The sequence below is a fragment of the Salvelinus namaycush genome, chromosome 13 (genome assembly GCF_016432855.1).
Source record: "Salvelinus namaycush isolate Seneca chromosome 13, SaNama_1.0, whole genome shotgun sequence".
NCBI classification, from domain to species: Eukaryota; Metazoa; Chordata; class Actinopteri; order Salmoniformes; family Salmonidae; genus Salvelinus; species Salvelinus namaycush.
This window is the reverse complement of record NC_052319.1, coordinates 17,283,785-17,308,798: the sequence shown is the minus strand read 5'-3', so window position 1 is coordinate 17,308,798 and position 25,014 is coordinate 17,283,785. Positions and strand designations below refer to the sequence as shown.

At 42.6% G+C, this 25,014-nt stretch overlaps 2 protein-coding genes across 3 annotated transcripts; one reads left to right on the top strand and one right to left on the bottom strand.

The window, feature by feature from the left end:
• Positions 1–2,198: 2,198 nt before the first annotated feature.
• On the top strand, positions 2,199–8,154 carry mmadhcb (metabolism of cobalamin associated Db). 2 transcript variants are annotated; one of them, XM_039006859.1, is made up of 8 exons: positions 2,199–2,338; positions 3,917–3,965; positions 4,080–4,230; positions 4,378–4,598; positions 4,728–4,836; positions 5,768–5,898; positions 6,723–6,809; positions 7,025–8,154. In XM_039006859.1, exons 2-8 carry the CDS (start codon positions 3,957–3,959, stop codon positions 7,217–7,219), a joined length of 903 nt encoding a protein of 300 aa, XP_038862787.1. In that variant the 5' UTR covers positions 2,199–2,338; positions 3,917–3,956; the 3' UTR covers positions 7,220–8,154. The 2 variants fall into 2 exon arrangements, with proteins under 2 accessions (XP_038862787.1, XP_038862788.1); XM_039006860.1 differs by lacking the exon at positions 2,199–2,338 and adding an exon at positions 2,909–3,061.
• An 11,234-nt stretch (positions 8,155–19,388) lies between these two features.
• On the bottom strand, positions 19,389–24,348 carry lypd6 (LY6/PLAUR domain containing 6). The gene is made up of 4 exons (XM_039006264.1): positions 24,231–24,348; positions 21,042–21,140; positions 20,169–20,299; positions 19,389–19,562 (listed from the first exon to the last, which is right to left on the bottom strand). The coding sequence occupies exons 1-4, from the start codon at positions 24,346–24,348 to the stop codon at positions 19,389–19,391; spliced, it is 522 nt and encodes a 173-aa protein (XP_038862192.1).
• Between the last annotated feature and the right edge of the window lie 666 nt (positions 24,349–25,014).

Genomic DNA, 25,014 nt, shown 5'->3' with positions numbered 1-25,014 from the left:
TAGAATAATAGTGAAGACATCAAAACTATGAAATAACACATATGGAATCATGTAGTAACCAAAAAAGTGTTAAACAAATCAAAACATATTTTAGATTCTTCAAAGTTGCCAAATTGCCAAAGTTTGCCTTGATGACAGCTTTGCACACACTTGGCATTCTCTCAACCAGCTTCACCCGGAATGCTTTTTCAACAGTCTTGAAGGAGTTTCCACATATGCTGAGCACTTGTTGGCTGATTTTCCTCCACTCTGAGATCCAACTCATCCCAAACGATCTCAATTGGGTTTAGGTCGGGTGATTGTGGAGGTCATCTGATGCAGCACTCCAACACTCTCCTTATTGGTCAAATAGCTCTTACACAGCGTGGAGGTGTGTTTTGGGTCATTATCCTGTTTTTTTCAAATAATTTTTTAACCCCCTTTTTTCTCCCCAATTACGTGGTATCCAATTTGTAGTAGTTACAGTCTTGTCTCATCGCTGCAACTCCCGTACGGACTCGGGAGAGGCGAAGGTCGAGAGCCATGCGTCCTCCGAAACACAACCCAACCTAGCCGCACTGCTTCTTGACACAATGCACATCCAACCCAGAAGCCAGCCGCACCAATGTGTCGGAGGAAACACTGTGCACCTGGCGACCTGGTCAGCGTGCACTGCGCCTGGCCCAACACAGGAGTTGCTAGTGCGCGATGAGACAAGGATATCCCTGCCGGCCAAACCCTCCCTAATCCGGACGACGCTAGGCCAATTGTGCGTCGCCCCATGGACCTCCCGGTCGCGGCCGGCTGCGACAGAGCCTGGGCTTGAACCCAGAACCTCTGGTGGCACGGCTAGCACTGCGATGCAGTGAGCCTTAGACCACTTCGCCACCCGGGAGTTCGGGTCATTGTCCTGTTGAAAATCAAATGATAGTCCCACTAAGCGAAAACCAGATAGGATGGCATATCGCTGCAGAATGCTGTGGTAGCTATGCTGGTTAAGTGTGCCTTGAATTCTAAATAAATCACTGACAGTGTCACCAGCAAAGCACCCCCACACCATCACACCTCCTCCTCCATGCTTCACTGTGGGAACCACACACATGGAGATCATCCGTTCACCTACTCTGCGTCTCACAAAGACACAGCGGTTGGACCCAAAAATCTCAAATTTGGACCATAGGACAGATTTCCACTGTTCTAATGTCCATTGCTCGTGTTTCTTGGCCCAAGGAAGTCTCTTCTTCTTATTGGTGTCCTTTATTAGTGGTTTCATTGCAGAAATTCGACCATGAATGCCTTATTCGTGCAGTCTTCTCTGAACAGTTGATGTTGAACTGTGTCTGTACTTGAACTCTGTGAAGCATTTATTTGGGCTGCAATCTCAGGTGCAGTTATTCTAATGAATTTATCCTCTGCAGCAGAGGTATCTCTGGGTCTTCCTATCCTGTGGCGGTCCTCATGAGAGCCAGTTTCATAATAGCGCTTGAAGGTTTATGCGACTGCACTTCAAGAACAAACATTTGTTCTCAACAGACTGGTCCACAGAACGGTTGCACTCAAATAAATACATTGAGGGAGTTTGATTAACGGGCGTGAACAGGCAAAAGTGGTGAGAGACCGCCCTTCTCAAATCAGAACGTTCCAAAATGTATGTTAACCCGGTTCATTAATCGAATGCCCTCATTAGCACAGCAACCTCTATATTTTACCTATATTTAACTAGGCAGGTCAGTTAAGAACAAATTCTTATTTACAATGACGGCCTACCCCTGCCAAATCCTAACCTGCACGACACTGGGCCAATTGTGCGCCGCCCTATGGTACTCCCAATCACGGACGGTTGTGAAACAGCCTAGAATCGAACCAGGGTCAGTAGGGGCACCTCTAGCACAGCTCTTCAGGTACAAAGCTCTCATCTGAACGGGAGTTTGAGGATTATTTTATACATTATACAGGTTAGCCACTAATTACAGTGCCACAAGAAACACTGACGAAAACTTTCACATTCATTTTTGTCTGAAACTCTCCTTAGAATTGCCTTTGCAGGGATCAATCTGTAGGTACATGCTGCCACTCATTGATAGGGATATAACGACATCTAGTGTGCAAACATGATTCTGCATTTTGATGTTATTTATTTTTTGCAACCTTGTTACGTCAAGCCATTTTGGTCGCTCGTAGGGTCCCGTCATTTACTCACGTAAGCGCGCATGTGCACAACGAAAGGTGAAGCAGATAGATGGCAGGCGAGCTAAAGTTAGGTCAAGGATAAACACAGATAAGACTTATTGATCTTTTCAACGTATTATATTGATTTATGTTTGCAAGAAGGGGATATTCTTCAACGAATTTATTTAAGGTAAATATATTACATTTATTGTCAGAGCCTAAACTAATATAAATCGGCTAACGTAGAGCTAGCTAGTACGTTAGCTGTGTTGTCTTGTACCTCATTAAATTTGGTTTTACTTTCAATATTCGGAGTTTTCTCGTCAATAGCTCTCAGACGGAGTCATAGGATGATGATAGGATATATCGAGAATCAGATGATGTTAGAGAGCACTTTCCTTAACAGAGAAGGAGGCATTATGCTGATTTCTGGCGCTCAGGTGGTTTAGGGACAGTCGTAAAAGTGCAATATTGGGGATTGAATGTAAACAAAATATACGTTTTTACATTCCCTTTCAGGAGGGTTAGCCCTATATGCAGATTACACACTACATAGGGCCTCATTTTAATTACTTAGCTCTAACTACTAAGACCCATTTTTTTAAAGTATTTAACCTTTATTTAATTAGGCAAGTCAGTTAACATTTTAAAATGTAATTGTTCTGTGAATACCAGATTTGGCTGATCGCACTTTTAAGATGATCCCTTAGCAGCCAGCACATAAGTCACTTTTTGTAAACAAAACTGAGGGGAAAAAGGCTGTATTTTGTGCTCTATTGTTATCTGATTCCAGATATACCACCTGTCAACTGGCGCTCAGGTGGTTTAGGTACAGTCGTAGAGTTATTGATGAGCAAACTCCAAATATCAAACCAATTTTTTAAATGATTTTATTTAACCTTTATTTAACTAGGTAAGTCAGTTAAGAACAAATTCTTATTTACAATGACGGCCTATTGGGGAACACTGGGTTAACTGCTTTGTTCAGGGGCAGAACGACAGATTTTTACCTTGTCAGCTCTAACCACTAGGCTACCTGCCGTCCCTATGTAAACTGAAAATAAATGTACTGCAGTTTAGCGAGCAGGGGTGTATTCATTAGTTGGATTCTGTTGCAAAACATTTGGGCTGTTGGGAAACATAGCTGGAAGAAGGTGGAAGGAACCCTGTGGACTTCACTCCACTTTAGAGCATGGAAGAATGTATCATTTATAGTTGTGAAGCTTGTGCCAAACACTTCACAGACTATTCAGATTGGAATGGTCAGGAAACCATACAGTACTTACTGTCTTTGCCATAACATTAAAATGAACTACAAATTCCATTTAAGAACCCAACATCTTTTACGTCATGTTGCAAGAGCATTTGGAGTAAACGGTTTCTGTTGCAAAACATTTTGCAACAGAATCTGACCAATGAATACACCACAGCTCTCACTTTTTAGTTAGCTAACATTAGCTGGCTAGCTAGCTAACATTCCCTACAGTCCTGCTGTACCCTGTTATGTAATGTTGTGGCAGCTATGTCGTCTGAAATAGTTGTCAATGAGCACTAAGTGACGGTACTACGGGGTAAGGATATTCTGAATTGTGATTCAAATTATTTGTAGCCAGCAAGTTAGCCTGTTGACAGTCAACTGCTGTTTGTTTTGAGCTATTTAGCTTGATGATAATCCGTTTATGCACCTACTTTCAGTGTTTTGTGTCTAATGAGATTTATCTCAATGAGATTTATGCAGTTGGTTAATTTATTACTTTGTCTTTTGCAGTTTTGCAAGTGAATAACAGAAGAGGGAGAGGCCCAACAGGATGGCCAGTGTAAGTCTATTTGACAGAGACTTCCAGATTTGATCAGAATCCAATGTCACACACACACACTTAATGCTTGTGTCGTGTGTGTCCTGATGGGGATGTTCCTTCTCTGTTCCTCAGGTGCTCTGTAGCAGAGCCAGGCTGGTGACTTACCTGCCAGGGCTTCATGTACTGGTCCGGCGGATTGCTGGAACCAACCAGAGAACATTCTCTGGTGCTGGATCATCTGGCTCTGATGAGCCTCGTGTAGCAGTCACACCCCCTGACCTTGGTAAGTGCAGACATCTAATTACAATGATGATACTGAAGTTGCCTGAATGTGAACGTCATATACCAACTCTCTGTTATTCAGAAGGTATGTGAATCAATTGGCTCAATAATTGGATCAACTTCTTGTTAAATTATGTCTCATTGTCAGGACCCAGGACAGTTTGGCCAGATGATAGTATGGGTCCGTTCGGGCCTCAGGACCAGCGCTTCCAACTGCCAGGTAACTCAGGCTTTGACTGCCACCTGGAAGGCACAGCAGAACAGAAGATTAAAGGCCCAGTCCACCGGACAGTCCCCGACGTGCTGACTGTTCCCTCCAGCAGCGAGAGGCATGAGTTCATCCTTGCCCAATTTGTCGGCGAGTTCCAAGTAAGTGTGGTTGGTTTCACAATTGACATACATTTCTTCTGGTGATAATGAAGCATATGCATATATGCAGTGTAATATTCAGGGATGTTTTTGGTTTTCTGAGCAACGTTCCATGATTGTTTGTCTTAGGGGAAAGAGGCTGATCCCCCTGAACAAATAGTCAACCGAGCAGAACAGTACTTTGATAACTCCAATGTAGAGTGTGCGATACAGTCTTGCCCTGAGCTGCTGAAGAAAGGTACATATATGATTGTTTTCCTTTCACCAAACAGATATAGCCCTATGTGAGCAGTCTTACTTTCTGTAAAAATGCACAAAATACAGTGCATTCAGGAAGTATTCAGACCCATTCTGTTTTTCCACATATCCTCATTCTAAAATGTATTAAATGCATGTTTTTCCTCATCAATCTACACACAATACCCCATAATGACAAAGCAAAAACAGTTTTTATACATTTTTGAAAATGGATTAAAACGAATAAAAACAGAAATACCTTATTTACGTAAGTATTCAGACCCTTTGCTATGAGACTCGAAAGTGCTCCATTGATCATTCTTGAGATGTTTCTTCAACTTGATTGGAGTCCACCTGTGGTAAATTCAATTGATTGTAAATGTTTTGGAAAGGCAGACACCTGACTATATAAGATCCCACAGTTGACAGTGTATGTCAGAGCAAAAACAAGCCATGAGGTCAAAGGAATTGTCCGTAGAGCTCCGAGATAGTATTTCATTAAGGCACAGATCTGTGGAAGGGTACCAAAAAATGTGAGAATGCAGAGAATAATTTGATCAACCCCGAAAGTACAGCTGTGCAAGATGTTGTTAAAGTCAAGGGGTCTGAATACTTTCCAAATGCACTGTAAAAGCAGACACTCTGATCATGCTACACACATTTTCTGGCACAGTGTTATACTTTCAAACTTGTTGATATACTTTGTCTATGTGTTTATTTTTTCCACATCTTAAATGGGGAATGGATAGGGAAAAAGAGGTGAAAGTGTTTACCTCTTCAGTGTTTGTGAGATTGATGTTGAGATTCTACATGTATCCAGTAGAGGGGGCTCAAACACTAAAGGAATGTACATCATGTATGAGCATAATAACTCTTGGTGTGATGGTCATGTATAGTTTTTGACCATGCATGTTCTCCCCATGTGTTTGCAGATTTTGAGTCAATGTTCCCTGAGGCCCCTAACAACGCCATGACGGTTGTCACGGTGACCCAGAAGACTCAGAACGACATGACAGCATGGTGTGAGGAGGTGGACAAAGAGAGGGAGTTGATGCTAGACAAAGTGAGTTGGTGTCACAACACCGTGGGTAGTTTTACCCATAGCATATGAACAACATGAACTGTATCAGAACCACTGAGGAAATTATTTTTTTATTTTTTTACTGTCTGAAGTTGTAGGGAGTTATGAGTTGCTGGTGTATGGCAAACACATGTATATTTTAACCCAGTCTGTTTTCCTCTGAGAACTACATTTAAGGAATTGAAAGGATTCAACTGTACATAGTCTTTCAGACTCAATGCCTCCTAAGTATTAGCAAGTACCTATTTGTAGCAAGTACTCTTTTGTTTATGATAATGTGGTTGTGCATTACATATTCCCAATCTCAGCATTACAATAGAATACTTCTGTTAGTAGTCTTGAGTGTGTGTGAGGGCAGTGCGTTTTAGAGCAGGGCTTGTTTGTGACAATGTGCGTTATTCACCGTCTGGTAAACATGCCCTTGGTTGAGAATCGCTCTAATTGTGCCGCTGACCCCCTTGACTGCACTCATTTACTACACCCTGACACGCACCCTCCTCTCCCATCCCAGCAATAGGCTAGATCTCTACAACAGCACTTGTTGCATGTTGCCATCTTTGATGGTGATATGATTACCAATAACAATGTGTTTGAACAGATGGTCTCTTTTGTATCTGAAAAAATATATATACATATAGCAAGCAGGTCATGTAGGTTCCTCCACACGTTTGTAGTTAACAACACAATCAGAATGTTGGTCACTATTACACATGTTTGTATCAGTACAAAATTGGAATGCTTGAATGGAAAATAAAAATCAAATCAATTGTCGAAGGTAAATTTGTTGTTGCATTGTTCTGTTGCAGTTTGTTGCTGGTGCCAAGGAAATCTGTTATGCCCTGAGGACAGAAGGCTTCTGGGCTGACTTCATAGACCCATCCTCAGGCCTGGCAGTAAGAAGTGACTAAAATGGCTGCTTAAGGATTAGTACTATGCTACAGGAATAGATCTTTCTGTAATATTTTATGAACAGTACATACAGTTCGTGAGACAGGGATGGCAGTTGTGTGGTCTTCTTGACGATTTGAAATGGATTTATATTTGTTCAACTTAAATCTTTCAAAACAAGCAGTATTCGGATCTTTTCCCATGTGTTTGTTTCCTCCAGTTCTTTGGGTCGTACACCAACAACACACTGTTTGAGACAGATGAGAGGTACCGTAACCTGGGCTTCAGCATCGAGGACCTGGGCTGCTGCAAAGTCATCCGCCACGCATTGTGGGGGACGCATGTTTTCGTGGGGACAGTTTTCACCAGCGCACCTCCTCATAGCCTTATCATGAAGAAGCTGCAAGGGGACTAAACCTGAATGATGGGAGAGTGTCTGGTATGTGGTTGCTATTAAACCTTGACGTGTCAAGGCTCTTTACACAGCCCTTAACTACTATTTGCTTTTTATTTGTACTTCACATTTGTATAGAAACCTTCAAAATAGTAGTATGGTACACCGATATTGTGAAATACCCACAACCATGATCCCTGACAGTTTTACCATTATAATATATTTATTTTCAGCATCTCTGTCTGTTCCTTTAGTGTATTGTGGTTGGCCTGATTGAAAAGGGTCTCTCTTGCGAAATAGATTTTATCTCAATGAGATTTATCTGTATAAATAAAAGTTAAATTGAATGTGAAATAGAAGGTGGAGGAAAAATCCACTCAAATTGTCTTTGGGTATTTGTTTCTTTTTGTGATGTGGTAAGTGACACTTTGCTTCTTCAAAGTCCAATATCTTGAACTTGACTGCTGACATATAAAACATTTTGGGACTGTATTAACAGTGGACAAAAAATATATATAGTTTGAGTGGATTTCCCCGTTAAGGGTGGCTTGACTCTGCCCAGATGAGATTTTCATAGTAGAATCAATCCTGCAGCTAGATAAGAAAAACATGGGGACCTGCTGCTGCCCTTGACTTGGGTTGATAAACCCCCATTTTTATCAAAAGGTAAGAATTGAGCTTTTCTGATGTCATGAGGTTAATCTCAAGAGCTCTTATTTGATCCGTGTTGCCTTCAGAATAGAGACCTCATGTCTTGTTCACAGGTCCTGAGATCCAGTTAACCATTGAATCCTTGAATATTGTACTTGTGACAGTAATCAATGCGCTTGGCTAGAAGGGAGGGGCAGCACTTGTCTCTCTCTGTCACTTTACAAGATTAACTGTTTTTAAAAGGGTCTGTGATTCTTGTGGCAGCTTTTGTCCTGAGGTCCACACATTAAATGCAATAAAACACATCACCTTGTCAGTGGTCAGTTCTTTCTGGGAGAAGGGAAGCAGGGATTGTTGAAGTGACCTTCATATAAATGGATAAATCGGTGTTGTGAGGGGAGACATGTAAAAAAATTACATTTGAAATGATTTGACCTAATGACCCACATCTCTCCTTGACTGTAGCAGGCATGTGTTTGAACTTGATAAGCTAAAATGAGCATGTCTCAGTTCAGGCTATTGTATAGGGAGTCACCAGTGGTAGAAGTGAATGTCTCTGGGGTACTGTTTAACATGTATTGTATTATCCTCTACTGTGCCAGGTGAAGCTCAGCAGATGGGTCTCCTGTCACAGTATCTCAAATTAATTGTAGTTGTACCTTTTGGAAATTATGCTGATAGATTCTCTATCCTCATTCTTGGAGTACAAATGTTGTGCCAGAAAACCAAACCCTACCAAACAGGCTATTCCACAAAATGCACTTGATCATCTTTTTAGGGATATTTACAAACACTCAACATGGGCGTGACACTGTAAGTAGGCCTAAGATGAGTGAACATGACCTAGTTCAACTGAATTCTCACACTTCCTCGACAATGATGAGGTCACACAGGGTTTAGAGTTCACCAGCTTCTCTTTACACTGAGCATGTAGATACATGGATGAGACCATTCATTCCTGCTCTACTTAGCCCTACTGCTGTACCTTTCCATGCATGCAGTGCTATAGTGCATATTTATTCAGTTTGTCCTGTAGAGACGGTGTCTTGGTGAAAAATATGGTACCTATCAGATAAAGACCCATAACAGAAGCTCTAACATGTCTAATCATTTAAATAGTTCCCACTCACTTCCACAGCACTTTTAGATAAATGGTAGTAAAAAGAAGTTGTAAATCTGTTACACTGTAAGCTATTCTCTATGATGAGCTGGCAAGCAAGATCATATGGTAAGATTATCTCAACATCAAGTCAGTAACTGGGAAACACATATTTAGTACAGTTTACAATGTCCTTAGAGAGGGGTTAAATAGGACTAGTGCACTAATAGTGCCAAGGCATGCAAGAGTTGTTGAGACTGAATAAGAGGGCACTGCTCCAACCAGTGGTCTCTGTGGTGTTTATCACAGCAGGGTACAAACTCTGTTGGCCAACACCCTGTGTTCTTATAAGACCGACAAGGTCAAGGGTTGCGGTGCTGTGACCTGGACATAATGTACTTGTCACATGGGTTAACACCATAGACTAGATTTCCTTTTGTTCTATAGTAAAATATATATATTGTTAAGGAACTGGGCGTTTATAACAAAATCACTGTGTTTTATTTAACTCTTATTGTCTCCCAGATACAGTACTTAGTGATTTCACAAAGGGTTTGTTGTCTGGAAAGCTCAGGGGTGAATGTTCATAGAGTTTGTGTGTGTTGTACAATACGTTCAAACAGATGTTAATATAAACAGGCTCTGTGAACTGTACACAATGTACAGCCATCAAACAGCAAGGGGAATATTAGTGTCTAATAATGTAAGCAATAGAAAGATTCAAGACTAAACATTTAGAAAAGGCTGAGAAAATGTGTACAATGTAGGTTTAAAAATCACTTTAAAGTCCCATATTTCCCAGCCAGTTTAATCTAACCAAATCAAACCATTCACTCCAAAGACAAGCACCATATGCATTGCATTACCACAAAGGTCAGGGAATAGTCACAATGTCTACTGAACTCAGATACTTATAAACCCCAGTATAGTGTGTTGTGTGACCTAATCAGGGTGGATGTGATTGTGTGTGTGAGATATGGTTCCAGAACAAGGGGCTTTACTAATCAGGCTATCAAGGCTAGACATCGTGGCAGGGGGGCTGCCTCAGCATCAAACAACGGTGCGTGTGATCGTCACGAGTGGAGAGAGACCAGACAACAGCCTCGAAGCATTGAGTCTGTCTGGAATCTGCTTGCATGTTGGAGGTATCATTTGAGCCTCTTTACATGTTTGGGATCTTGGGTCATGCCTCAGTGACCGCTGATTGACATGGCTCTCTATTGGCTCTAATTGGATCTGAATGAACAAGATGTTTTTCTGTGTTACATTTACATGGTCGCTACAGACAATTGTTGAAACTTCTGCAACAAAGAACCCTTTTGTTAGATTTTTCTCCTTGGAGAAAAGGGATGTCTATCCCAAATTATTGCATCTTCTGTGGATACAGACGATTTGTTTGTATATGCAATAGAAAAATATTGGAATGATATTGTTGATATTTCTTGGGACCCCTGCACCCTGGCTAATGCTTAAAATGCGGTAAACCAATTGGCTTAGAAACACACAGTCAACTTATTGTCTCTGTAACAGGTGTTACATCCTGGGTATAAAGCCACGCCTGGGTGTGGACACCAGACTCCACACAACTGTGAAAAGGATTACAGGAGAACATCCTAAAAAGTGCAGAAATGTTCTGGAACTGATTCCTAGTACTAATTCCAGAATTATGGAAGTAACCATCACCTCATGGGCCGAGTTCTTGGGTTGGTTTATCTCAGATCAGCCAGTGAAGGGTTAACTGTTGAAGCAGGGCCCCATGCTGCTGACAGATAAGGCTGTACACAACAATTAGCTAACATCCCAGGCAGGCTGCAAGACAAAGATGTGGAGATGGCAGGCCAGCGTCAGACAGCAAACAAGTTAATCTAGTTGGACAATTCACATCACTCAACTAATAAAAAGTCTGTTGCTTTTGAAAGGTCTCAAACCAACGCCTCAGAGGTTTTTCTCTCACATTCTCATCCCTATGTAGGCCTACCCACTGTGGTTTGTGTCTGTCAGTCTAACAGATACGTCTAGGTTCAAATACATGTTTTTTCCACCTTCTGCTTCCAGCTCTAATGCTAGCCAAGGTTTTGCATGTCAACTTTTTTTTCTCTCCTTTTTTGTTGTTTTGAGGACTGCTGCTATTGTCTTGAAGGAATATTGCTGATGAAGTCTTTGATGTATAGTGAGTCAGTCATTATGTATTTACATTACCTTTCCCCACCACTGAGACTCACTCACTGTAACCAAGGGGTCAGTGTGAATATTATACATGTGGATGAGAACTGTATTGAAAGTTTTGGTCTCAGTTTCCTGTCTGAAGAATGGAGGTTGAGTTGTGAGTGATGAGGGGGCGTTATTATAATTTCCTAAAGTTTGACTCCCTCCTTGGAATTACTTTATTAAGGAAATATGAAAGACAGACAGACAGACAGACAGACAGACAGACAGACAGACAGACAGACAGACAGACAGACAGACAGACAGACAGACAGACAGACAGACAGACAAAAATAAAAAGCTGTCTGTCGGTCTTGATATGAGCTGATCTGAATTGCTCCTGTCGACAACAAGACTGATCTGAAACTGTAAATATGTGGGGGTTTAAGCACATGCTGGCAGAATTTATCACAATAATTAATATTGTAAGGGGGAAATTAGCAGCATTAATATTTAATTAAGGTTGATATCTAGGTCAGACTGGTTACTTGTTAGTTTGCATAAAGAATGAATAATTAACATCAAACCTGACTCCAAAAGAAATGGTCCTTTCTTCAAGGAATTTCATTAATTCAATTCCGACATTCAATTGAAATGATCACAGAAATCTTTAGCCTATTTAGGACACCATTAATCCACTCACGCAAACTAAAATTCAACACATGGGCTCTGTACCCACAGATTGTACAACTGATCTACAATGTATTGGCACAACGGTTGTGATACAAAATATTTTTTCTGCACAAAAATAATGACACAAACATTGTGGAAATAACATAGGCTGTGTAACCATTTTTGTGTGGACAAACTCTATGTTGTATCAAAAACATATCAGTTGTATCCAGGGATTGGCACTGGTTCAAGGAACAGAACCGAAAACCGGGAAAATAACGCAATTTTTAGAGGAACAGAAACAGAACCAGGAACGAGCATGGGAACCGGTTAATAACATTCTTTTACATTCCAGGCATTTTTTTGGTGTCCCACAAAAAATGCAACAAAGTGCCTATGCAAAGTCCTCACTCTGTCACTCAGAAACATATCCCAGTGCCTGCCAGCCAGCCTGCCTGCCTGCCAGCTGAAAATCTTCCAGTGTGTATGTAGGCTACCTGCCCCTTCCCCTCTGAAGTATAGTTTACTGTAGCCTACTGACATTATGATTCCGAAATTAGGGAGAAAGATGTTTTATTAGAAAAGAATGGATACAAATTTTAATTGCTATTTAAGGATACTAAAGTTATCACGTTTCATATTGGATTTGTTAACAACAATAAGACATGTTTTATTTAAATTCTGGTGCCGCTGTGCACTCACAAGCTTGTTAGCTAGCTAGATAGCTAACTCTGGTCTAACGTTAAGCCAACTCTCTGAAGTTCAAAGACATTCAAAAGGACTTTTCACACTGCATTGTTCTTAGCCCCAGGCTATCTTATCCCTAGGCTAAGACTGGCCTTGGTCTAGTTTATCCTGTGTTCACACAAGCATTTGTTAACCCTGGGCTAAAGTGCGGTGTGAACGCGCCTAAAATTCCTTCATAGAAGCTGCTCCTCCGTAGGTATAATTATGTATGGGCCTAATTCAGATAATGCATGTCATAACAACAATATGCCCAGTGCTTCAAGCCAAGCCTCCTCCTACACCCTCTCTACCTCTCTCCCCACCCGCAAAATTGTGACAAACAGGCGCCAAGGACCACTTGCAAAAACACACAGCATGCAGTCAGTCATAAGACATCAGAGCTTGCTGAATATATTGTTTCCAGTTTACTGAGTCAGGGTGAGTGCTCAGCCAGGTCAGGAGGATGTACCTGATTGCAGGGAGTGGGAAAGCTGTGTCACAAAGTCTGTCCACTTAAAACAACAATGGAGAACAAAACTATCCACAACACATAATTTCCTGTTTTACTGCAGGACTGCACTAGACTGCATTCATTAAAATCTATACCGGTACCTCATCTGCATTAAACTAATGTACAATAGCAGATCTTTCATTCACATCCCCAGAACCAGTAATCCTGTTCCAGGTTCCAAAACCCTAACCCTACGTCACGCCCACAGACGTTCATTTCTTCTCTGCAATGAGTCTGGATCTGAGTACCTCCCCAACCCTTCACCGAATGCAAACACATTCGGGCCGCCTGATTGGTCCAGAAACCGATGGGTTGGGCCAGAGCCAGAACACACGTGGGTAAAGCTACAGTTTGAAAATGTGTCACTGGCTTTGATACTCTGATTTGTTAGAGACGATCCAATCGACTAATGTTTTGTGCAACACCCCCCCCCCCCCCCCCCCCCCCCGTGTCCCTCGTCACCACAAACGACTTCAATGATGGCAGTTTCAGACTAAAGTATGTAACGAACGATAGAGCAGCGGAAGAATTTAGTGTGAGTCGTCAGGCTACCTAACCCTAGCTTCATGGCCACATCGTAACTCTATCCTAACCCTAGCCTCAACCCTAACCCTAACCCCAGACCAAATTCCAGACAGAGACCTACTAGTGGTCCCAGTCAGACAAAGTGTAGCCAGTGATAGTAACCTGCTACTACCCTCAATCAGCCACATTGTAGCCAGAGCAATCCCAGAGCTGACCAAGGCCAGGACTGGTGCTCTGTCTTTTCATTCACATCACCACAACCACTTAATCATGTTAGTCCTACACGCCAGGATTTTCATGAAATGGAGACACAGATTAGCACAGGGATTTGTAATGAACATGACTTTGTCTTGGGCAGACAAAAGCAAACACAACTTACACAACATACAGAAAGGGTGCTTCTGGGAAAGCTGCGGTGCGGGAGTCGTGGGTATAGACTAGAGTGCTTTGCTCCATGGGACATAGTTGGATCAGTAGAGCAAAGGTGTGTGTTGCCAAATGGGAGGAAAGGCATGAAAAGTAAATCTATTTTTGTGATTCCCTTCCATACCAACCAGTCTTCTCTTTTTCTTTTCTGAGAATCAGGTGTTGAAAGTTAGCTCTGTCCTTTCCCTTTACTGTAAAGGGGCCGGGGAACACCATCCGTCTTTCAGGCTAGCTCTTCAACAACTTGTCATGACTCAGAATCCCCATAACGCATCTAAAGCAGTTACACCTCCTGGATCACCTCCAAACCAGAAACAACTTCCATAAATATATTGGGGTTTTGCACAACATGCTTCCTTATTGTCAGTGTCTTCCTCTGGAGAAGAGCTCACACTTACATCAATATCCACTGATTGTTTCCGCGGTTACGCCCAGCAACATCTATTGCTGTCCTCTTTTACCCTGTTCCCACGGTCATGTCTTCGTTTATAGAAGTTCTTCAAAACGGTCAATCTTTTGACATCTTATACTGGTAGCCTACACTACACTAATGCTTCCTATATGGTAAGTAGTATTCACAGGGACAAATCAGGGTGTTATATCTTTAGGGCCTGGGCTGTTCACTCATAATTCTAACATGCACCACATTCATTCTTTGATTTAAACATTTGATTAGCCAGACTTATGAAACAATGCAATGTTTTCATTTACCTTTTTATATGTTCCTTTTATCAGTTGTCTGATCTGAAACAGTGCTAGGGGCGTTACTACAGACCAGGGTTCATTCCCGGGCTGTGCCAAACCCGCCCGTGGCCAGGAGTCCTATAGGACGGCGCACAATTGGCTCAGCGTTGTCTGGGTTAGAGGAGGGTTTGGCCGGGGGGGGTCTTTTCTTGGCTAATCACGCCCTAGCGACTCCTTGTGGCGGGCCGGGTGCCTGCAGGCTGCAGGCTGACCCCATCGTCAGTTGAACAGTGTTTCTTCCGACACATTGGTGCGGCTGGCTTCCGGGTTAAGCTGGCGGGTGTTAAGGAGCGCAGTTAGGCGGTCATGTTTCAGAGGACGCATGACTCCACCTTCACCTCTCCCGAGCCCGAGCCCGTTGAGGAGTTGCAGCGATGACACAAGATCGAAATTGGGGAGAAAATAAATAAGATGTCAGATTGAGCTGGTAATGACATCAATTATATAAATATGAGAAGGAGTTGGAGGAAACCCCGTGGTGACCTAGGAGCATGTCAATCACTGCTGGTGGTGTTTGCTTTAATAAATATTTCTTGTAATGCAATGCGGTCCTCTGATGCTTCATGAGTAGACCACAGAACACACACAGATCACACTTTTTTTCTATATAAAACTATGTCTGCAGAAAAGCTAGCACACACTCACAAACGCACGCTCACACACGCATAGCAATTGTATCAAATGAACATTCATACAAGGTAGTATCCTTAAACTCTGTCCATTTTCAGAATCACAAGCACTGTGCCTAGCTCCACTATCACCCTCTTACCAGGTTATGCCATGTGTAGGCTACTTTATCAGTGACCATTACCAATGGCAACCACTTGTTTCAATGTACAGGAATCCACAGAGAGCCTATGCTGGGTTGTGTTCCCTGCAGTGAGAGGACTTGATGTGTTTGCAGATACTGTACCTCTTCCTTGAGAGTCCTCTGTAAGGGTAATTACAATCTCAGCCGGTCGAAGCTGAACAGGATATGCAGCCATGCCCTCATACAATGAGGGTCATTCTTCAAACCCTGCCTTCGCCAGCCAGGCATTCAACAACCAGGCCTGAAACTGCACTCAATCGCAATCACTAAAAACATGTTACGGCTCATCTGCAAAGTTAGCTTTGCTGGTGATGACAGGTTACTTTTTCTGGTGATGGTTTTGATATGTTTGAGCTGTGGTTTGAGCTATGTTTTGAGGATTGACATATTCTAGTTTTTTGCTGTTGTTGCACAACAGGCATCTTCAATCTAAGAGTTCAACCTCTCTGTGAAGGACACGTATATCTGAGTACTGAAACAAAAAGCCAAATAGAGAAACGCCTTTCCCACACACTCTCTCACAGGTCACCTTTAAATTACCACCCCACAGATCCTGAGGTAAAAGAGAGAGGCTAATCCCTTTGGATGAAAAGGATTGGAAATTACACTGTAGGGTCTAAAGCCTGAGAATGCTATTGCTGTTTTGGCTGCCCTGAGAGGAGAAGCCAAAAAGGCAAAAAAGAACAAGACATTTTTCTCCCACTGACTGCCATGGATTAGGTTGTTTCAAGATTTTTCCTATGAACCCAGCTACCACAGACGCCACTTCTGAGTGAAACCGAAAACCTTTACAACTACAACAAAGTCGACTTCATTTTCACTGCAGAGTCCATCTGTGACACAGAGCGGACAAACGGCCCAGGATATTAACCTCTGACCCTCCTAGAGTTCTATCCAACTGGGGTCATGTTCCCAATTTACATCCCACTATGGGAGCGGTCTGAGGCCACTGGAACAAGACCATAAATTACCATGAAGGACATCACCCAGTCCAAACAGACTTTACTGTTGTATTGTATTTGGGAACTTGTTTAGACTGTTTGCTCAAGTGATCTGAATTTGAACAGAGCACCATACACTTTATTGTTTATAGCTAGACTGTGATTTGTCATTTGTTTTAAAATAGGATGTTACAATGCTTCAAAGAATTATTCTCTTGAATGACGCGTTTTTTCAAAGCCAACTGTCCAATCCTATTACTTCTCAGTGCAATACATCAATACATCACTTGCTGCCAGTGGCTGTAACCCACCAGTACCTTGGCCTGAGGATCAACATAATGGCCATTCCTCAAGCAGGGGGCATAAGCGCTGTCCAGACTGAAGGGTCGTTTGTTTGCTTTTCCACCCTTAAGTATTAGAACGGGGCATCAGGGGCCCCTACAACAACTCTCCAAGGATGGCTTATCAGAAACCGCTGCTGATTCTACAGATGACACAGGTCTGCTCAGTTCAGATGAGTCATCCTCAGACGTCACCGCCGCTGAAAGGTCGACGGGTAGAAAAACACAGCAGATTTATAGGCGTCACGCTAGGGTTTGGGCTGCAGTTGCTGGAAACTCTGCAATCTGTGGAAAAAGGACGACTGGAAAACAGGGGAATAACGGTGAAATGTTTTTGTGGGACCTAAATAGTAATGGCATGCAGCAGCATTATAAAAAATGTAACATCTATCAAATGATCATGACAAAGGAATCACCCACTGATTCCTACTATGGTGAGAGCGAAGCATTTAACTGTTTAACTTCAGTGAAATAGTGTGCTGATTCTCTTGTCTGATAGTATTAACAAAAATGGGTATTCAGGCCTAGTTTGGTCAGACCATTGGTTGAATATGGTATCCAGCATCACAGTAGTATTTTTGAGTCACTCAAATAACACTTATCTCATACACCATTGGCTAAGTGGTCATGTCTTCATCTTTAATATGAAGTTACAAAGTCCTTCACATCTATATATACAATTATGTACAGAGACATTGCATATACAAACGGAGATGATATTTACATAACGTCAATTGGCACAACATGACTAGATAAGATCATGCACAAGCACTTCTTCCATGAATTGTACAGCATTTACTAAGAATGAGTTAAGGCAACATCTGGCATGATATGTTGGCATTCAGGTCACAGTACAAAAGTCCCGGCAAAATATTTAAAAGGGAAAATCTAGTATTGCCTGATTGGTTTAAAGGGACACAACATGTTTTAGCCCTTATGTTACCCCATAAAAAACGAAATGTAATTTATAAAATGTTAAGAGAGCAAACTACAGTAGGTAAAAATGTTTGCTTTCTGTAAATCATGCTTCACTGTTTTCCTTTTGCTGTTTGGCTGGAGTCCTACTGAACAGACAGTGTGGTAGGGAGGGAGGAGGGCAGACCTGGGTTCAGATACTATTTGAAATCTTTCAAATACTTTGATCGTTTGCTTTAGTCTGCCTGAAGTACTATGTGAGCATGGTTTGCCATTTTGGGACTATTCTATTGGTCCATTAAGCCAAACGATGATTTAAAATAGTAAATGAACCCAGGTCTGGAGGGGGGAAGTGACTAGTCTCCTTTATGTCTCGGGCGGTCAGCCTAAATAAATCAGAAATCCTGGAGAACAATAACACTGTATTTGCTAACTCTGCAGTTTTCTCGCCTGGCCAGGCGACCACACCGCCAACAGAGAGTGATGGATGAGAAACATGTCACAGAACAGAGCACAGTACAAACATCAGAGGGACATGTCACAAGAACGTACAAAAACATTAAAACACTTGTGAGAAAAAGTCTCCTGAAGAGCACGTAGTGTCAGTAATTAATTGTGTGCGCACAAAGCAAGTCATTTATTGTTGCCTCTCACTAAAACTGAAATGACGAGACATAAAAACATGCTATTTGTCCTGCAGTTACAGTACAGCTTCCAAAGCCTAGGCCAAACAAAGTGCTGCACTGAGGTATGTGGGTAGCTGTATCATGTGGAAAGTCAGATTTATTTTTCATCATTGGTACATTTTGAAGCTAAAATAGACCTGTAATTAACTTTGATCCTTTTTTAGGTTTTGAGGAAATAGTCTTCCCACAACAGAAACACCAAAGGGTTAAGTGTTTGTTTGATAAGCGCCCGGCTCTCTTTCCATGTCGGTAAAAATACTTTCTGCATACTAGACGTAAAAGGATGAGCAGCGCCTATGTCACCTGTTCCTGCTGGAAAATAAAAGATGTAGTCTACACTTACATGCTATTATATAAACCTACCGGCGTAACGTTTCACACAGACATATTCACCTTCTAACAACAATGTTCCATAAAAAAATAAATACTATGTATATGTACATATGTGTCAAACATACAACATGGGGTACTGACTCACAAATGTGAAAATGTAAAAACATAAAAACATTACACCAGACAAATCCTCATAGAAGCTGAAGCTGTTCTTCAATTCTTCCTCATCGCTGGAAAATGTTGAAACTCTTACAGTATATAGCCTACTGACGAATCCAAACATGCCACAACACATTTCAAGGTTTACAGTTTCCCCTCCTTCTGTCCCTGTGCAGAAGACTAGTAGGGGGAGAATTATGTCATTTCATACTGGGATGTTTATTATGTTTTATCCTTCAAGATTGACAGCCATATTGCCTGTGTTTTAGAGGCAGTATCAGTGTCCAGTTCTAAGTGCACATTTTATTGAAACCAACCATAATGATGAAAGGGAATCAAAACTGGATTCCTTTTTAATTAAAAGGAAAATAAAATGTCAAAAACTGCAGTGAGTACTATTTCCATAGGGTGTAGATTGAATCCATTAACAGTTGGATCGGAATACATTAACAGTTGGATCAGGCTGGTAAAGAAAATTGTATATGTCAGTATCTCTCTCCACTTCTCAAACATAGCTGGAGATGAGGAGGGTGAGGAAAAGGAGGCAGGATATTAGTCTGTAGCTCTGTGGGATTCCTGTGGTGCCACTGAGAGGTGAGGTGGTGGCGAACACGGCCTCCGTCTCATTCCAGGGGAGAGGAAGGTTACAGATATTACCCTCACAGCACGCTGTACAGACCTAAAGGAGAAAAGTTGAAACGTTAGATACAACACTCGCTTGCGTCTTCTCTGTTCTCTCTCTCTCTCTCTATCTCTATCTCTCTCTCTCTCTCTCCATCTCTCTATGTCTCTCTCTCTCTCTGTGTCTCTCAATGGGGAATAATGCAGACTTCCGAGGTAGTGAAGACACACACCTTTCACCGGGGATTAGAATGACAGCCTACTGAGAGAGAGCAGTTTCAACCTTTCTCTTTATCTTATCTGGAGCGAGCACTTTGGAGGATCTCCGGATTAACTCAAAAGCACAGTTAAGTGGTGGTGACTGGGACAGGGCCGTAATATAAAGTGCCCTGTTCACGTTGCCTGACCCTGGCTCTGACCCCAGTCCAGAGTTGACCACCACCATAGCCTGAGATCCAACCATAAACTTTACCCTGTTGGCGGCAGTTTGGCTACAACACCATCTACCTCGGTCTACGTCATGACTGAAAAATTCCAAGTCAGAAAAATGCTATGCCCAAAGTCAACTAGAATAATTACGCCAGAGAAACCCTCACCCCACGTCATGCCATTCTAACCTCCCAACACTAGGCTCAACACTATTCCCCTTGTTCCCACTCCTCACCTTGTTTCCTTCATGGTCTTCTTCAGAGCATCCAGTAGAGAGGCAGTCCTCCAGAGCCACACAACGCTTTGTCACGGAAACACTGTCCCCCTCCACGTCCATCTTGTGAAGCGTGTAACAATATCTGGTCTCTGTTGAGAAAAAAGATAGTAAATAAGACATATTGACCTCTTGCTGTAGCTGCCACATTTTGGTTAGCATGGACGGATATTGAGTTAAGTTAGAATTGAGAGAAAAGCTGTACTTTTCTGCTCATAGGTCGTGGGGAAAAACACTATAGGCTACCTACATCTGACCCTTTCCTGCATTGAAGCCTCTGCCATACGGTATCTGATATACTCCAAAGCTATACATGACTGTATGTCACTTTTAGTATCAAACCCATAAAACCTGGAGGAAAGCCAATCATACCACGTCACAGAGAGCATTCCAGGGAGTTTTGGTCAAGTAGTGCATGTCTCTATCCAACGATCTATGAGGCTATTATTTATACAAAGAACGTGTATTTTTTGGGCTCGGCCAAGAGTAACTTATTAGTCTTTAAGAGCAAGCTGTAAATCTGTCCGATAGAGGTCGAGCCAAGCTAACTCACTAGCTATTTATGAGCTAAACATGTCAACAGCAGGGTGACATATACTTAATAATACACCGAGGCCTCCATTGAAGGAACAGAGTCATTTACAACTTTGTGGCAGCAATCAGAGAAGGAAAGAATGCCTAATCTAAATACAAAGTAAGAGTAGGTCCTATCTGAAAGCAGAAGGAGTAAAGAATTAACATATTATTATTACTTAATGAGTAGGGCTTGAAATCATACTGTTGGTATCAACGGTGCTGAAAAGAAAATTGGTTTGCCCTAGTGGTTTGACTCACCTTGTGGGCAGTACAGGTCTGGCGCCCAGCGATTACACTCGTAGTTGTCAGGTGCCTCCTCACATGTGAAGCACTTGAACCCGCCTGGGAACGGAGTGGCTGTAGAAACATACACACACACTTATTCCACACACTGATTAAGAGTCATGCCCAGGGCACTGGGACATGCATAGCCAGTCACACAGCCATAGCCAACATACACTTAGCCTAAGTGAACAGAAGTCCTGAAACATTGAATAAGATTAGCACGCTTATACTAAAAGCTGGGTTAATAATAGTATTAGTTTATGAAATCTGTCCAATAAAAGATTGAACTTTTTGATAAATAAGTTTGGAATGCATGGAACGCGTTATTTTGGATTAGTAAAACAAAAATCACTCTTACAACATGGACTTTAGGGAGGGGAACTCAGTCCTTGCACCAACATACAGTATACTGTACATAGTTTATGACTAGTAGTAATCTACATCTCTCTCACACACACTTGTTCTGATAAAGACTTATATTGCCAAGTGCAGTTTACCCCATGCACTCTGTTAATTCAGTGAAACACTAAGACTAATACCAGGCAGCACAGTTGCTGCCTCCCTTCTCAATGCATTGTCCCCAGAAGATGGAAAATGTCCATGGTGGGCCATCTGTTGTGATCAAAGGGACGAAGAAGCTGTTAGTCTTTCCAGTTTCACACCATTACATTAATCTGATTGGCCACTCCTCCACACCGTTCCCCAATGATAGCTGCAGGTCTGCAGGTCAGGCAAACTTCATTCAGAACACAAAGCTTGTTGCCAATCACCATGGCTACATCTCAAATGGCACCCTATTCCCTATACAGTGCACTATGTAGCCCATAGGACTCTGGTCAAAAGTTGTGCAGTATATCGGGAATAGGGTGCGATTTGGGACGCAGACCATGATCCCGCCTTGCCTCGCCACTGCTAGCTAGACCATGACCCCTCCCTCCATCTCCCAGGATGTCTGGTTAGTTACCGCTCCCTAGCAGCCCTCCCACACCCACACACAAAGACATACACACAACTACGCAAACACCCTGTCACGTGCTCACATATGTACATAGACACGGACACATGCGCGCACACGCGCACACACACACACACACAATCTACCAAATCCCCACTGGGACTAGAGGGGTGGCCTCGAGCTGACACGGATATCTCCCGCAGTATCCCGGAAAGCCGGCACAGTGTTAACCTGATCCCGGGAGTTCTGCCTCTCTGTGATGAAAGAGTCACAGATCTTAAGAGATTTGCTCTCTGGCTACACGGGGACCTGTTTCTGAGACGTGGGAGGGCTGACCTCTAACAGGCCCGCTTCCTGGGGAGAGTTGGGGTTGTTTCAGACCCTAATCTGGGAGCTTATACCTAGCATATGCCCCTTTACAGAAGCCTATAGTGCCCTAGTCTGTTTGTTGCACACTGACTGGGGTAAGTGGACTGTAGGGGGTCTGAAAAAATGGGAAAAGACTGTTGTACAGAGGCCATGTCGAGGCAACTTAGCTTATCTACTGAGCTAACAAACTAGGAAAAAGGCCTTTAAGAGGACTTGAGGTGCGGAGCAGCAATTTACCAGCTGTAATGTGACTTACATGACTTGTAGTTATTTACCATTGGCCCTATACTGGCACGGGTACACATTGAGTTAAGACAGGGAGGAAAGGTGGGAGAGAGAGAAGAGGGGAGGAGAGAGAGAACAAGTTGAGAGTACTATGTTATGGAAAGCAACCATTCCTGTGGCTCGGGAACATGATCTAATTGACACTGAGGACCAATTAGTGAGTGTCCACATTCTGCCCATGCCCGGAACATTCTGTCCCGAGTCACAGGGACAGCCAAAGGACAACAATCAATCAGTTACCCTCAGCTGAGTCTAGTTGGTCGTCACTGTCACGACTTGGTTCAGACCACTAGAATTCTAATTAAGATAACAGTCCCTCTGTATAAGCATTCCTTTGATTTATTGATAATGTGTTTCATTGTTTCAATCTGAACTGATTCAGGAAATATTGAATAGACGTGAATAAGATATCTATGCCATTTGCCGTTGGTCTTACAGTTACGGTGTAGTGTCTCTATTGGGGGGGCTGAGTGGAAATATTGCTGGGCTAATGTGTGGATGAGACAAAAGAAGGCAGAGGGCAGAAGGCAGTGACAACATGGGTGACTGTGGGGCGTCTGACTGTGCCGGGTAGCTATGCATGGAGTCACATGACCCCATACCTCAGATCAAAGAGCCTGGCCTGGTGGTGGAGAGGGGAGGGAGCAGGCAGTTGCTGTGCCAGCTGTAGATCTGTCTGGTTTGGCTTGGGATCACAACCTCACTGGATATACACCCCTAACAGCTATTCCTGAGTAGCATAGCCTCTGACTGACTTTTTCATAACTCTTAAGGGTCAGTCAAAATTGGAATAGAGCAGTCTATTAAGGTTTGGGATAAGCAGCAGTTATAAGGGGTGTAATAAACAAAGGGGGCTCATCTAACAAAATAGTTTCATCACAAGACAGTAAAAGAGTGAATGTGTGTGTGAGAAAGAGAAAGGGAGAGAGACATAGAGAAAGAGAGAGCGAGCGAGAGACAGAGAGACAGAGGGGCCTCTCCTCCATTAGAGATGGCCTGTAATAACAGACTCAGTCTAATGACAGCTTTTACAGGAGACTGAGGGGCTGAAGGTCTCCCCCTAGCCCTAGTTTATAAGGCTTACACGTTCTCAGAGAGAAAGGGCTGGGCTACATGAATACATGGACGTGGCTTGGCCAGTTGATTAACAGTTAAGGCCAATAGCGGTGACTGATTGACCGTCTCAATTTTATCACACCCAGTCACTGGGATAATAGCAGCCCGGTCACATCATTGATGATGTTAGCAGAAGTGGGATCTCTGAGTGCAATAACAGGTGCTGACTGATCTACAAGGCATCCATATCGCAGACCAAACCCTGGGCATTTTCATAGCTTGTCGGAATAATTTAATACATTTAGTCCAACACAAACGCCAATTCCATGCAAGTCAGCTGCATTTTGGACATAGTGAAATAGGTTACAAGTAATTTACAGCGCTTTCATGCTATTAGTATTGGATGTCTAGAAGCATATCACTCTCATCTTGGAAATTGGGACACCATCCCTCTATTAAATGCTTTTGGTCATGAAATAATAAAGTCTGATTCTTACTTGAGGGATGGAGGTAGATGATGTCCTGTTCTGTAAAGTCCTTTGATTGGGCAGTTTTCAGCCAATCAGCGATGACCGTCAGCAGTAGGACCCAGGCCACTGCAGGCCAGGGTTCCATTGCTGGCCGCGGCTTCACACATGCAGGTCTCTGATTGGACAATCACACGAGGACACCTGCAGAGGAAAGAGAGCACACATTTAACCCAATTCTTAGTTACATTACCTTTTTTTAGCCTATGTGATAGCATGTTCCACTTTGCACAATTTACTTTGTTTCATTTCAAAGGGGAAAAAAGCATATTTTTAAAAATATGCTTTTTGGATTTGGATTTCTGATCAAAGCATCCTGACTGCCTATCCTAACTACATGGTACAGTGACCATGGGAGTCACCAGCCCTTTTGGAAAAGACAAAGGAAAGCCCTGAAGCCCTGGACATCCTCCAATCAGCCACCAGACCAGAAACAACAGAGCAGTGTTCATCATTAGGGTTGCATCCAAAATGGCACCCTATGTGGTGCACTACTTTTGACCCCGGTCAGGCCGTGTTCCCATTTGGGACACAGATTGCATCTATTATCCTCCAGTCAAACATCTTCTCATTAGATCAATGACACCAGTCAGTCTGCCAGGGACCAGACTCTCATGCATCATCAGCCCTCATGCTGTCTTGATTCTGGTCCAGCTCAGTCTTTATGCAGTGAGAAACGAGTAACAGAGTTAGGCATAAACAAACAGTTGGGATAGTAATAAACAGTTACTTCTGTGTGAAGCATCCAAATCAA

Excerpts from the sequence above, each read along its gene's own strand:
- mmadhcb (XM_039006859.1), top strand. Across the intron at positions 4,599-4,727 it reads AATTTGTCGGCGAGTTCCAA|GGGAAAGAGGCTGATCCCCC; the intron begins GTAAGTGTGGTT and ends TGTTTGTCTTAG. Across the intron at positions 5,899-6,722 it reads GGGAGTTGATGCTAGACAAA|TTTGTTGCTGGTGCCAAGGA; the intron begins GTGAGTTGGTGT and ends GTTCTGTTGCAG.
- lypd6 (XM_039006264.1), bottom strand. The coding sequence starts at position 24,348 with ATGGAACCCTGGCCTGCAGTGGCCTGGGTCCTACTGCTGACGGTCATC. Across the intron at positions 21,141-24,230 it reads CATCTACCTCCATCCCTCAA|CCACTCCGTTCCCAGGCGGG; the intron begins GTAAGAATCAGA and ends ATGTTTCTACAG. Across the intron at positions 20,300-21,041 it reads AGACCTGTACTGCCCACAAG|AGACCAGATATTGTTACACG; the intron begins GTGAGTCAAACC and ends TTTTCTCAACAG.